This window comes from Asparagus officinalis, chromosome 5 (assembly GCF_001876935.1).
Source record: "Asparagus officinalis chromosome 5, Aspof.V1, whole genome shotgun sequence".
Classification (NCBI taxonomy): domain Eukaryota; kingdom Viridiplantae; phylum Streptophyta; class Magnoliopsida; order Asparagales; family Asparagaceae; genus Asparagus; species Asparagus officinalis.
In genome coordinates, this window is record NC_033798.1 from 37,931,633 (window position 1) to 37,947,474 (window position 15,842).

The 15,842-nt window shown below is 36.5% G+C and overlaps 1 protein-coding gene across 1 annotated transcript in view; it reads left to right on the forward strand.

The window, feature by feature from the left end:
* Window positions 1-14,138, forward strand: part of LOC109842755 (mediator of RNA polymerase II transcription subunit 25) — a 35,081-nt gene extending 20,943 nt beyond the window's left edge. Inside the window, 9 exon segments of the mRNA XM_020411634.1 lie at window positions 5,597-5,658; window positions 5,754-6,536; window positions 6,906-6,959; window positions 7,437-7,465; window positions 10,089-10,157; window positions 10,317-10,401; window positions 13,000-13,086; window positions 13,536-13,818; window positions 13,821-14,138. Of these exon segments, the coding sequence (XP_020267223.1) occupies window positions 5,597-5,658; window positions 5,754-6,536; window positions 6,906-6,959; window positions 7,437-7,465; window positions 10,089-10,157; window positions 10,317-10,401; window positions 13,000-13,086; window positions 13,536-13,818; window positions 13,821-13,936 (1,568 nt within the window). The 3' untranslated portion in view covers window positions 13,937-14,138.

Here is a 15,842-nt window from a genome sequence, read left to right on the forward strand (position 1 = left end):
TGTATATTAAAAATAATAGAATATTGATAAGCAAATTCTAGTAATAACTATAAAATATAATACAATAAAGCATCACTATTCATCTCAAATAATAAAATAATTTATAAATAAATAAAAATCTAAATCCCTAGAGTGACTCGACTTCCATCATCACACATGGCTTCTATCATCCCACATGGCATTTGCCATAGAATTTCTCTAAGCTCCTACAGCTGCTCGTTGAGTCTGTAACTCGTCTTCTTTATCAGAGTCATCGTCTGCATCAGCAACATTTCTTGGAGCTTCTAGCGGAGGATCATAAATGTCGAAGTTCAAATCTCATAACATCATAAAGAAAGAAAAATAAGCATTTTTCAGCCATTAACCCTTTGGACCAATCTCATCATGATCGCTGAAACCAAATCAGCAAATAAATGAAATGTACACAGGAATCATCCGTGGCCGCTAAACAGATGATCGACAGATGAACTATAAATATCTCAATTAATTTACTGAGCCGATTTAATAATAATAGATATCACCATTAACCATTCAACATCTAATCATCAATGTGATCGCAAAGTTGCTTTCTAACTTATAAAAAAAATATAAATAGCCCGCATATCTTTAGCACTAACCCACCAACACTATATTCTTAACCTAAACCACTATTGTGGAGAGAAAACTTAGATCAAACAAATAATAATAAAGTAATTTAACGTCAAAAAGCTATCAATAAAGTAATATATCTTGAAAATAATAATAAAAGGTCTAATCATCACAAAAACAAAGTAAAGACAGAAAAATGAACGGATAATTGACTTCATGGCAGAGAAATTTTCTAGGCGGAGAAACTAACCAAGAGGGAGGGAGGCGACGTTTCACTTTTTTTTTCCCAATTGTATTCTTTCCAATGTGTGGGATAATTTGAGAGAGGAGAACTTATGGTTATATATATAGGTAGTATAATTTGTGGGATAATTATGACCAATTATGTTAATTCTAATTCTAGTAGAATTCTACTTGACTAACGCACCAAAAAAAATAATACAGTTCTAGTTCTACAAAAGTTCTACAAAAGTTCTACTTGACTAACACTATAAAAAATATCTCATTTCCTAGTTCTATGTGACTAACACCTTAAAAATTTATCCCATAAATTATCTCAGTTCCAGTTTTAAGTTCTAGATGACTAACCCTCCCCTAAGCAGTATAGTCCTCAGGCTACTACTTGATTTTAGGATAATATGCTTACCGTTTTACAAATATGTTTTCGTTATTTGGATTTAGTGTATAGCTAAGAGACAATGCTTGAACTTGTTGGGTTTTTAGAATCCATGAGAATAGCTGATGCTACAGCAAGAGGAAACAGTAATTGGAGGAAAGGGAAATTACTTCCAGTTGTATGATATTACTTTTTAGTCCAACTATTACCAATATCCTAAGAAATAAATGCAAAATGATGTGAAAATTCATGTTTGAGGCTTGAATAATATGGACATGTTAAGATCAGCCTATTGTTTCAAAAATTACAGAAATACCCCTGCAGTTATCAGAAATTACAAAAATACTCTTGCAATTTTTAGAAATTACATGAATACTCCTATGACAACTAAAGTAGTTTTTAGAGCTTCGAAGCACTTCTATAAATTATGCTAAGATGTTGAGGACTGTTCCAAGACAATTTGAAAGATTACACTAGGATAAGTAGAGTTGGAAAGGTAGTCACCTAGTGCATAGATATAAATACATGCATTGGGTGAAAATTGATACTTATCTATGTGTTTATACGAGGAGAGCCTAACAAGAGTTAGGAATATCTCGTGGAGGACTACATGAGGAACTTGGAAATACGAATATTATGTCAGTGGGATTATAGATTCTTTAATTTATAAATTTCTCATTGTTTGCTTACAAATGTTTGCATTTTGATGCGCTAGCATGAACCCCATGTGAAAAATATGTTTTAAGACATTCCATAATTATCGGAAGCATGAGTTATTGTTTGTTGAATTTATCATGTATGTATGTTTGGTTTTGCTGCTGTTAGGCTATACATGACAGGTGGGTTCTGACGAACGATAGTTGAATCATTTTGAGGCATATTTTGCATTATTCATTGGTTAATGTGTGCACTAATAAATTAACTCAACAAGTTTATCAAGGGAGTAGGGTGTTATAACGGACAGATAGCTGCTATAGGCAATTCAGACTAGATGGATCGCTGCGTTAGGCAGTTTGGTTGAATATGACGTAAAAGGCAGAGTATCATGACAAACTACGTTTCTTGTCAAGATCATCAATATATTGCAGACTAAAATAAAATTGCCCATGTTTGCTTGGCATGAAGCTCCCAACACCTGTTCATCAAATGTTAAGTACAAAATAATGTCCCATTTTTTGCTATGGTCTGTGAACTTCACAACAATCATGCTATGGTCTGTGAACTCCACAACAATCACTGTGACCTCTAATAGATATAATACGTTTGGTAGTGGAAGTGCTTTAGAATTTTTAAATAGAAAACTATCAGAAGATTAGATGAAAGATTCATAACCTATAATCTGAAAAACAACAAACCGGAACAGTTAGAAAGCCTCCTTTAATAGTAGTGAATAACCCTTACAATCTACAACAACTATACCATCAAGAATATCGATCAAGTTCTTGTCATTTTAGCATAACCAACATTTGTTCTCCTTTTTTTTACTGAAGAAAACACGTACAAACTATTCTCTCGCTAGATAGCTTTGTGTTCGACTTTATAGTAGTAATTTAAAAGCCCAAAAGATTATGTGCTTTCTTGGTGTTAGTCATCAAGATATATATAGGGAAAAATTGAAGTATTGAAGAGGTAACAACATGATCAGTCATAGATCAATAGTGAATTAGTACCAAGGGTTGAGCATATCATATGTAGGATCTGATCAAATCAACTTTTTCGGGAACTACTTGTTAATCAAGTTAGTAGCCATAGTGTGAAAGCAGAGACTTTGGCAAGGCGGCGGGGCAACATACGGTGAGAGGCAGTGTCAGTGGATCAGGGAGCAAGGGTTAGGGGCAACATGGGACATGAAGGCTAGTGTGGTATGTGCAATTGTATGACACTAGTGGCTAGTGATGCAGCGGATAAGAGGTGACCACAATAGAAGAAGAAAGGAGGGTAGATGGGTCATGAGAAGAGAGAGAAGGTGACTGGATGTTGCAACAAGGTGTGGTGGTTTGGTATGAGCACTGCAGGGATGGGTCATGAGAAGAAAGAGAAGGTGGCTGTATGTTGCAACAATGTGTGGTGGTTTGGTATGAGCACTGCAGGGATTAGTAGGGTTATTGGCAGGTTAAGATGAGTGGAAGATAAGAGGAGGGGTAGAGCAAGGAACAATGTATTAGAGTCCGGATTTTGGTTGTGAAAACATTACATGCTTTATACAATGTTATATCAAGGAAATGGCTCAATCCAAGTAGAGATGACCAAGTATTATTTATGTTTGGGGAAAAAGTTAAAACAAATATTAGTAGTAACTACAAGTACGACATCTAATCCTATTTAACTGTTATATCCATATATCTCTGTCATGCATCTAAACGTACTTCGGTGCATAGAGAACTAAAATTTTCAAACATCATCAATATAAGCTAGTCTCTTGGTACTTGTTTCATCGATTTATGAAGATCTTCTAACCTTATGAATAGTCAAAATCTCCAAATAACATGTGACAGAAGTTAATTTCTTCATTCATAGTCCTATCTGGCTATATGGAAAACCAAAATTTCCAAACATCAACAAAAGCAAGTCTCTTAGTGGTTTCATCAATGTGTGCAGACCTACCAAAGTTATTGACAGTCAAAGTCTCTAACTAATATCTTGCAAAAGCTGTAAATAATATTTGGCAAAAGTTAATCGCATAGTGTTGTGGTTTCATCTATATATAGAGATCAAGCGACTTCATTGATAGAATTAGAAATTACATCTTGCAACTTATGTATTTAAGTCGAGGAAAGTTCTTCCATATAAAACCTTGGGAGCAGTATTCTTTCTCTAAGTCCTTATCAACGCTAAACTAATCATGGTACCTCAAAATCGCGGTGCAAACAGATTGGATATGTTTCCGCTAACCAATCACGGAATATGAATACGAATGTCTTGGTAAGAAAAATTCGTTTCTATATCCACCATAATCGGATGCAGATAAAGATTAAATATAGGAAAATATATGCGGGTACAAAATGGATACGAGAAAAACAAATAAGATTAAAAAATATTAGTCATATGATACAATACAAGAGAGTCCCTTAATATATTAGTCATATAGGAAAATATATGCGGGTACAAAATGGATACGAGAAAAACAAATAAGATTAAAAAATATTAGTCATATGATACAATACAAGAGAGTCCCTTAATATATTCTTTATACCTAAACACTATGTTTGGGAGTTTACTAATTAAGGAGAAGGAAAAAAAGGGTAGAGAACAGAACAGGGGGAGGGAAAGAAAGGGAAGGAAAAATATAGTATCATGTTTAGGAATTTAGTAAAGGGAATGGAAGAGATCTTAGCCGCTAGATTCATATCATGATGGTCCAAATTCTTTCCCTTGCATTACACCCTAATTTGTGGGAAGAATCAAATAATAGAGAATGGAGGATAATGAAGGTCAATTTTGTTACCTCCATTTTCCTTTATAAAAACCTTCCAAACAAAGTGAATACTTCCCCTTCCTTCCCCTGTCCTTCTTTCATCTCCATCCAAACAAGGTGGAAAGCTTGAGATCAAATCTTTGGATCATCAAAATTAACCTCAAATTCATTAATCTAATGGTAAAAACAATTGTAATTGTATGATCAACATATATTTGGATATTTCAGATACGGATCCGGGTATTTCATTACATATCCTTATTCGTATTCATATCCTATCAGATAGATATTTATTAAGCATATCCGAATTCATCCAAATATCATATACAGATCCGGATATTTCAAGTGTATTCGTATCTGTATCTTATGGATATAGATGTTTGTTAATCGTATCTATATTCTATTGAATGCAGATACAAATATATATGTGGATACGGATTTTTTTTTTCACCCTGACTTCAAAATCATGATGGTATCAGTCTTTGCACCATATTGACGAGGGAGATCATGTCCTTGGGAATTGATCACCTGTAGAGTCTCCAACTACGTGCAAAGCCCTTGTATGTGATAGTAAGTTTTTCCTTCCTCAATTCATTAAACTACCATATCAACGTGTAGACCTCAGCTTTTGATATCTTTGTCTACATATGAGGCCAGTGATACAGTTTGTCATTTGACAAATTGAGTTCATTTGACAAACTGAGTTATAATTTTGCTCTGGTAAGTATTAGGGCAAGGAAGTTGTTTGGTACAGGGACACTTAGGATTTAACCTCTTCACACAGCAAAAACATGTCCTTAATGCTTTAAAACGTTGGAACAGTGAACCCTCCGATATGATTTCTGGTGTTATTTGGATGCAACTTTCTATTTACTGTAAATGTAAAATATGTTAGTTGTACTTTTTGTTTCAAATATAGCAGATACAACATATTCTAGCTTCAATCTTACTGCTTATCTTTTTTATTTCCCCCTCAGTTAATGGATCAATGGGCAATCGTCAACAAATTGGGAACATTCCTGCAGCGACAGTCAAGTTGGTAATTACCCTGACTCTGGGAGTATTAAAAAGATCGTTATTTGATTTTTAAAATTTTCTATTGATCTAATGCCAAACTCTACCTTCTTATTTTAGGAGCCAGCGACGGTGCCTTCAATGGTATCTGGACCTGCTTATTCCCAGCTATCATCCGTTTCTAATGTTGTTTCTCAAGGAGTTCCAAGCCTGCAAACTTCTTCACCTTCACCAACCTCACAGGAGGTTAATGCAAGTAGTGAAACTGCACACGAGAATAAACCCTTAGTTAATCCTCAACAGTCAATACGTCCTATTGGTTCCGCTCCTGCAAATGTAAGCATCCTAAATAATCTGTCTCATCAACATCGGCAAATGGTGAATTCTGCCTCTATTGCCGGAGCCAGTTCTATTGGACTTCAAACGATGGGGGGAACATCAATGGCAGCACATATGTCTAATATGATATCCAGTGGAATGTCATCTGCTATGGCAGGAACTACATCTGTACCTGGATCAGGGGCACTAATGGCCACTTCCCAACTTGGGCAAAATACAGCTCTCGGGTCATTTTCATCAACTTCTTCAAACATATCAGGAAATTCTAATATTGGCATTTCATCAGCAATGGGGAACCTTCAAGGAAACACTGGGATGGGGAGTCTGTCCTCAAGCGGACAGTTAGGGCAAGGTGGTATTGGCATGAACCAGAATATAATGAATAACCTTGGGGCTACCAGTATTTCTTCTGGAGCTGGCACCATGATGCCTACCCCTGGAATGTCGCAGCAAGGAGGTGTAAATTCTCTAGGTTTGAACAATAATTCTACAATTAACATGCCTATGGCACCACTTGCTTCTGGTGTTCAGCAATCGCAGTCGAAGTACGTTAAAATTTGGGAGGTAAAACATGATAGTTGGTTTTTTCATGTCAGAGCATTGACACGCACAAATAAATTAAAAACGTAATATTTCTCAGATAAGTTATAAATAATATACACACGTCAATCCACAGTATTTTACATGTGAAACAACCCTTAGTTGAGGTTCTTGCCTGATCATGTAATGGTAAATTCTTAGATAAGCTAAGGCATTCAGCCAAGTCTTTTGCAGTTGGTTGATTCTTTACTCTTTATGTGAAATTACAACCACTATCAATCTTGAGGTCATCATTTGAAATTGTTGGGCACCACCACTGTTAGCTTATCCTACGTATGAATGTTTATTTTGTGATTGATTAGTTTTTGAGACTTGATCTTTATCTACATGTAGGGGGCTTTATCAGGACAGAGGCAAGGGCAGCCAGTGTTTATATGTAAGCTTGAAGTAAGTTTCAAGCAAACACTGAGTTTGTGTTGAAAATACATTTTCCACAGTAAATTGCAGATATCCTAACAGTGGTTTTGAAGTTGATTTCCCGCAACAAATGTTGCATGCAGTGTTTGTTGCTGCAACATGTGCGACATTTTATTTTTGCGGCAAAGTAAACAGCCTCTTAAGGGCAGTGAGAAAGCAGCTGAAACTTGCTGATAATGTCACAATTGTATGCAAGTGCAGCTGTAGCACCGTACTACCAAAAATGAACAATTGGTTGCTTATAGAGGAAAATAATCTTGTAGTGAAGTTTTCATAGCTTTTTTTTTAACATGGGAAGCTTAATTTCCAATTGAGCATACTAAGAAGGCTCAGTAACTCTGCACATGCCATATTAAGAATTTAATTATGAACACACAACATTCAAAAGAAAATGTTATGTTATTAAATGAATGTACTGAGATGAGTGCATTTTGTACCATTGTGCAGGGTTACAGGAGTATAACAGCAGCAGAAACGTGAGTCCCTTTGTAACTTCATGAAACTTTGGTACACGTACTTAATGGTTTAGTTTTTGACATTGCAATTTTTCTTAAATGTAATTGGTAACTTCACCAGATAGAGAACTATATGTTAATCCAATCCCTTTGGGTACAAGTAAAATTTTAATTCATTTAATGTTTGAATTCATTTTCGTGTGAATGTTCTTCATGCAGCATAGTATTGCAATTAGGGCTGAAGTTCTCTACATCTCAATATCTCACAACAAAAGAAACACCTTGAGATCAACGCTTTTTGATCTTTTGTCTCTTATTCTTTTTCAAGTCCTATATTCACAGGTTGATGGCTGTTTCATTAACATAACTGTAGTCTTGTGACTCAGAATTGGATCCTCTTAATGATTGTAATCTCCATCCTTGGATACATATGAGTATCTATTGCCTGCAGTTTCCAATTCTTGTATTATGATGTGTGTTTTGAGCAAGCTTTTCATGATTCAGCTGCTCGCATGAAGATGTGTTGAGTACGATGCATGGAAACTCAATGATGGTTAGATATGTGTGGTAAAATATGTGTGGTAAAATTCCTTGGGATAGCTAATAGGAAGAGAATGCGGATTTAGTCATGTGCACTTAAATCTTGCTTAAACTATTAGCACATAGCTCTTTATTTCACAAAAAGAGAATTTAAAGAACAATGGGAGAACTTACTCATCAATATCCCAGGGTTATCAGGGCCATCTATAATACCTAGATTTATAAAATGAGAGCTAACTGTAATCTTTCTGTACTTCAAGTTTCCTATGTGGCATCCATTTGGTTACTAGGGGCTAAATGAAATGAGAGTACCTTTCTCCTTCCCTCATTTGTATTTCCTTTAAGACTGACTCTTACCATCTTACTTGCATTTTAACAAAGTTGAAGGATGGCCTAGAGTTGGACACAAATTCTGTCCTGACCTCTCTGGCTTATCGTCCTACTCTCGGCACTAATTTTCTCTCAGGCTCTGCATGATAAGACCTGCCCTTTCACTTAACTGGCTATATATGCACCACAAATGAAGTGCCTGGCTTAAAATAGTTTTCTTTATCTGGCCTCAACCTTACCCTACCCAAATTGGGTTCAATGAGGGTTTCATCAACCCCCCTTGAGGTTGGGTAGTGTGAAATCTACAGATTGAGCTCTATAGAGGTTTAGTTGGTTTAGAATTGGACCTAAACACAATACAGTGCTTTGAGTTGATACTAGAGTAAGATTATGCTCGAAGGTAAAAGCAAGGATGTTTCTAAGTATTGCACCTAAACCCAGTAAGTAAAATGTCATTGAGGCTGTTAGACCTTGTGATACCCCAGTGTTTAGTCCCACACCGGATATTAACTGAGGGATTGAATTATTTATAATGTAAGTCCAAGGAGTCAAGTGCAATATTACTAGTCAAGTTTAGTAGTGTATTGAACTAAACTATGTGTTGCACTTAGTACGACTTACATCGCGCCAACTAGCTCGCAGTCCTGGGGCGTGACAAATGGTATAAGAGCAGTTAGCTAGTCCGAAATATGAAGCTAAATGCTACGTGGGACAAAGTGCTACATCGCGTGAGTGTGATGAGAGCCACCTCTAGAGTCCACATCATCTGTTGGTGACAATGGGACGTCATGTCGCGATGAGGACGTCGTTTAATTAAGGTGGGGTGATCGTGATACCTCAAGATTTATTGCCACATCGGATATTGATTGAGTGATTGAATGGTTTATATTGTAAGTCCAAGGAGTCAAGTGCAACATTGACTAGTCAATTTTTGCGGTGGATTGAGCCAAACCATGTGTTGCGCTCAATAGGTCCTATAGTTTACATTGCGGCAATGGGCTCGCAAGCCCGGGGTGTGACAGACCCAATTAATGTTAAAACGTATTTCCTTTTTTCTGGAGATGGAAGCTTTCATGCCTTCCATGTGGGAACAAATGCAAAATTTCTCAAATCTTTTAATTTTGGAAGTAATTATCTCCTTCAACTTGTCCTAGTATATGTCTTGTTCAAGAGTACTTGTTAAACTAAATTCCATTTGTCTAACCTATGAACTAAACCTTTGCGCTTTTGGTAATTGCTACTATCATACAAAAAACAAGGCATGAACTTAGACGAACTTGCAAACTGTGAAGATCCAGAAGCTAACTATGATATGTAGATTCTGAACTTGCATGTCAGTGTCATGTGCATGCTGGAAGCGAGATCATCAAGTACTTTGCTCCAACTGCATAAAATATATTGACAGGCTTCTAATAAATTCTGGTTGATGATTATTTTGATTTATACAGCTAATATATCATAATTTTTTCAGAGATAATACTAGAATATTTATTGTTACTATGGTACATGTTTTTTAGATTGTTTATGTTTATCAATTTTTTGTTTGCTTGTTTTTATCGTGTGCATCTTATGTGTTTCTGCTTCTTTAGACAAAAGTTGCCAACTCTTAGTTGCTCCTTGAGTTACTAATCCTTAGCTGCTCTTTTTGAATAGTTTGATCAACTCTCTTACTCATTTTTGCAACTTCTATTGTTGAATTTTTGATGTCATGATGGTGTATAGAAGTGAAGCTCATAAACCTCTGTGGGATGATTAAATTTTGTGATAATTTCAGGCTTGCAGCAGACTGGCCACCAGCAATGCAAATTGTTCGCCTCATAGCACAGGATCACATGAATAACAAGTTAAATCCCAACTATCTTGATTTTATTCAATTCCCATTATTTTATTATTTCCTTTATCCTTTTAATGGCATTCCCATTATTTTGTGATAATTTCCTTACTTAGATATCCGGATGTTTGCTTCTGTGTTTATCTTAAATTTTAAATTCATTTAATTCAGGCAATATGTTGGTAAGGCAGATTTTTTGGTGTTTCGAACGCTTAATCAACATGGATTCCTTGGACAACTGCAAGAAAAGAAGCTTGTGAGTAACGGTTCTCCTTTAACTGTGTTTCATATTTAAATATTGAAATATTGCAAATGGTTGAGCTGAATATGCCCCTCTTTGCTAGGCTAGCAGTTACTACGTTAGCCACATTCTTTTAGTTCCTTGTTTCCTTTGTCATTTGCTTTTCAGCTGAACTTTTACTTGGTATGAACTCGTACCAAGAAATTTTAAACTATGTGAAATCTATTAGTTTATGTAGTGGCCGCAATTTACATAAACAAATTAGATAATAATTATCGCAAATCTTTAAAATTTTAAATTATATCGCAAATGGTTGAGTTGAATTTGGCCATCTTTGCTAAGCTAGCAGTCACTATGTTAGCCCCATTCTTTTATTTCATTGTTCCCTTTATCATTTTCTTTTCTGCTTGATAAAGAAAAAGAACCAGTACTTAATTAACCAATTTAACACTCCCCCTCAAGCTAGAACCAGCTTATTACATAAAATAGGAAATACTTTAGGTGAAACCGTCTTCGTGAGAATGTCTGCCAACTGTTCTGAAGAATGTGCGAATGAAGTGTGAATCAAATTTTTCATCACCGCATCCCCAACAAAATGGCAATCAACCTGAATATGTTTGTCTTTTCATGAAAAAACAAGATTCTTAGCATTGTAAATAGCAGACTGATTAATAGATCTGGGCAGAACAAAATCTTCATTTAGTGTCATCAAAAAGTTTACTGTCCTTAGACCAGAAATCCTCATTTGCTTCCATTGGGTACTTGTAGGCTTGCACTCCAAAAGAGCAGTCTCCTCCAGAAGATCAAGGCATACTTTTTTTGGGAAAGAAGCAAACTATGTTTTTGGTAGCCTATTTCAATCACTAGGAAATATTTCTGCTTGCCCATATCCTTAGTCACAAAATATTTTCTCAAATACTTGTCTCTGCCAAATCAGCTGTATCATTCCCAGTCAGTAAATGTCATGAATATATACAGCCAAAACAACTAGTCCAAATGCAGTGCGGCGAATAAATTCAAAATGATCCGAGTGACATCTCTAAAATCCAACACTAGAAATCACATTGCTGAACTTGTCAAACCATGCCTTCGGACTCTGTTTGAGGTCATAAATTGCGTTCTTAAGCCTGTATGAAGTATTCTCTCCCCAAGCAACATATCCTGGAGATTGCTTCATATAAACCTCCTCCTGCAGATCACCATATAAGAATGCATTCTTCACATCAAGTTGGAACATGGATCACTTAAGATTAACAACAATGGAGAATAATATCCTGATAGAATTCAAACGAGCAACTGGGAAGAAGGTTTCAAAGTAGTCAACCCCATACGTCTGAGGTAGACTTTAGCAACAAATCGGACTTTATATCTATCCACAGAGCTATCTGGCCAACACTTCAAAGTATACACTCATTGACAACCAACAACATCTACCCCTGTTGGGAGTGGGGATCAAATCCCAAGTTCCCCTAGAGACACGTGCATCCATCTCCTCATTCATAGCCTGCTTCCAGGCAGGAACTAACATTGCCTCTTCATAAGATTTGGGTATAGATTCAGTAGACAAAAACAATGCAAACTGGTGAAATGATGGGTTGATATGATCATAAGAGATAAAATTGGATATGGGATGAGTTGTAGTAGATCGTTTACATTTTCTAAGGGCAATAGGAAGATCAAGATCAGAGAGAGTAGAAAATAATTAATCACATTACTTAATTAACCAATTTAACACTAAACTTTGCACTTAATATGAATTGAAGCCAACAAATTTATAACTATGTGATCTATTAGTTTACTTAGTGACCTCACTTTACATAAACAAATTAGAGCATAATTAGTCACAATGCCTATCATTTCTCATGTGTCTTCATGGTGTTGAGTGACTTTTCATGTAAGGTTGATGTAAATTGTCAAACTCCTATAGGCGGAAGTCTCAGGACTCTATCATGAGCTTGAAAATTTTGCTATAAGTTGCATATTTGCTCTGTCAGCAGTAAGCATCTGGAGGCTTTTTCTTATGATAATTCTGGCATTCATTTCATAACTTGTGGCTTGGGTCCTATTAGAAACTGGGAATCTCCTCTCAGTCTGATTTTTTACAGGAAACTTTTAATTACGGGTTATTTGATTCGTTGAAATGGTAAATGCTATGCAATTGGAGTTGTATGCAACTGCAATTACCGCAACTGTTGTCACATACAGTTCTAGATGCAGTTGTGTGGTTTTTTAGTTTTTAATTTGTAAGTTGTGTTATAGTTACTTTTAGCTGTAGTTGCTTATTTAGTTTTAAAGTTTTGCAATTTGTATTTATAGTTATGTTTTGGTTTATCAGGCTCTTTAAACTTCTATCCAATGTTGATTTCAATTGGAGTTGCAATTTAAACCCATTTGCAACCTAGAAGGTTGCAACTTGCAACTAAGGCTTATATCAACATCTGCATAGTCATTTTCTGCGACTAAGGTTTTTTGCAACTGCAGTTATTGGTGGCAGTGAAACAAACAGCTGCAGCTGTGCCCATAACGTTCCAGTTGCGCACAATTACATTACAAATAATATGCCCTAACGTGTGAGTGCACCAAAGTTTTAACATTTTGTTTTTATTGTTTCAGTGTGCTGTTATCCAGCTACCTTCACAGACACTGTTGCTGTCAGTTACTGAGAAGGCTGCTCGTTTGATTGGAATGCTTTTTCCTGGGGTATTTTATTGTATTACCTGATCACATTTTTCTTTTCTTCTGTGTTATTTGTTTTCTTTTTGGGTAAATTTCACAAGACTACTATGAACTTTTTGTATTAGAGAAAATTTCCATAAACTTTTCTCACTACCATTTTTGATGACCGGATAAGTTGTCACCACATGTTCCATATGTGACATACTTTGGACAATTTTTCCGTAAAATACTTTACGTATCTTATATATTCCTCTTTCTCTCTCTCTCTCTCTCTCTCTCTCTCTCTCTCTCTCTCTCTCTGTCCCTCTTCTATTTGTAAGTGTAGTTTACATCATTTATACAAGCCAATAAACCCTTGATCAACAATTTCCAGTATTTCATGATATTTTTCTCCAGTTTCGTAGTTCATGTTAGTTTTCTTTAATAAGAAAGTTATGGGATTTTTGTGTAAATGTCCCCAAATATCATCATAGTTTAGTGAAATTTGCCCTCCCCTTGTTTGTCTTCTATTTTGCTGCCTCAAAAATTCATCACCTGATGATCTAGGATATGGTTGTATTCAAGCCACAAGTGTCCAGCCAACCCAGCCTCACAGCAGCAGCAACAACTACAACACAGCAGCAGCGCAGCTTCAGCAGCACCAACTTCAACAGCAGCAGCAGCAGCAGCTTCAGCAGTCACAGCAGCATCAACATCTCCAGCAGCAGCTACAACAGCAACACTTGCAGCAGCAGCAGAATCAAATGGTTGGTGCTGGAATGGGCAGTCATTTGTTCAAGGCCCTGGACGGTCCCAAATCATGTCGCAAGGAAAAATGCCTTCACAAGGACCTGGAAATATTGGTGGAGGGGTTTCCTGCCGCAATAAGCAATGAAGAGCAGTAAAGGAAAAATACGAACAGATTACAATAATGTACCATGTAGTTATCCTTCTTTTCCTCATTTATTTTAGTTCCCTCTCTCCTTTTACTCTTTGTAGTATTTTATGTACCGGAGGAAGAAAAAATAATCTATTCCATTGTAAACCTATATATAATTTGCTCGTCAATCATAGATTATTGCATTTTGTTGCCGCAACCATACAACTCCCCTCCCCCCCACCCCACCCCCCACCCCCCACGCACACACACACACACCCCCACCCACCCAAGAAAAAAAAACCCACCACCTCTCTTCTATTTTATATGCTCTTATAAAACCTAGCGATGCATTTTTGTGTGGTGTAATGTTATCTTTGAATTGTATCAGTGAGTGAACACTTCACCACATCTTCTCTTGATTTTGTAGCGTATTTGTTATTCCCTTTTTTAGTACAAGATCTCAGTTGAAACTGCATTTGATGTTCGTGGCCTAGTTTCAAAGAAGTTAAAAACAATTTTCTAACGATTGTTCGAAGAAAAAAAGGTCGTCCCATGGATGGCAATCGGCTTCGCCATCCTTATCCTGCTTTCTTCAGGGATCCTAAGCAACCAAAGAGGTGTTTTAACTGTGGAGATGATCGGCATTCTTCTAGATTTTGTCCAAAAGGTGCGTTTATTTGCTTCAAATGTCACGAAGAAGGACATATTGCTAAGAATTGCAGATCACATCTTCGTCCATTGCATAAAAAGGTTGACCTTTCTGATTCTACTTCTCTTTGCAATAACGCTAAGGTTCTTGCATCTTTTGCCATCCTTACAATCACAGAGGGGTCTCCATCTCTTGATTTGATTAAGGTGAAATTATCTTGTCTTTTTAATTGGCAGCTTTGGTCTGGTAAGGTTATCCCTATTCAGGGCAACAGATTTCTGGTGGAGTTTCCAACTATATTTCAATTATCTGAAGCTACAGATGTGAAATTGTTTGATTTTGAGAAATTCAAAGGTTGGTTTGCACCATGGCACGAAAACATTGGTATGAAAATTGTTGATTCTGCTTTCTATCAGTGGATCAGAATTAATAATCTTCCTCTTCATTTTTGGTCTATGGACATTCTTGAGAAGATTATTAGCTCTTTCGGAGAATTGGTTAAGGGGTGCAAAAACATAAAAGACAAGATTAATGTTCAAGATGTCCGTATTCTGGTCAGAGTTAAAGCGGCAGATTGTATCCCTAAATCAGTGGTTTGTTCATACACCTCTCAGATTGATTCTATCACTAGGGAGGTTATTTTAGATATCACCCCTATTGGTGTGGGTCAATTAGGTGCGGATGTAGTCGGCATGCATCTTAATGCATTGATAGCTCAAGGTGACATTATTCTGCAATCTCAATGGTCAGAACAGGTGACTGCACCAGTTGATAAGCCATCAGATTCTCTTCCAGCGCATGCCTCATCATCTGCGGATGACAAAGGGAAGGACATTTTGGTACCTTCTTCGCCTATCTTTAATTCAGCAAATTTTCAGGAAATTCCTATTGAATTAGTGCCACCTAAGGAAAGTATTCAAATTTCGCCTCCTAAGGAAAGTGTTCATATTTTGGCGACTAATTCTATGGAGGAGATTCCTAGAGCTATTTTCCAGGATCTCCCCAAGGCTTTTATTTCGGAGGATCATTCCGAATCAATTTCTGAATCTCTCAAGGATTTCCCTCTCGACTTGGTTAAACAGAAATGGAAGGGTAAAACGGTTTATATTGAGAAATCCACTTGGCAGAGCTATCTTGGCGGGAAAAATGATTCTTCGAATTCAAATTCTTCTGCCACATCATTCCCACCAAAATCAAACACAACACCTTCTGTCCCACCTGGTTTTCCACGTCGTCAAGCTTCTTCAGCAACATCTCGTTCTGTTCGGAAGA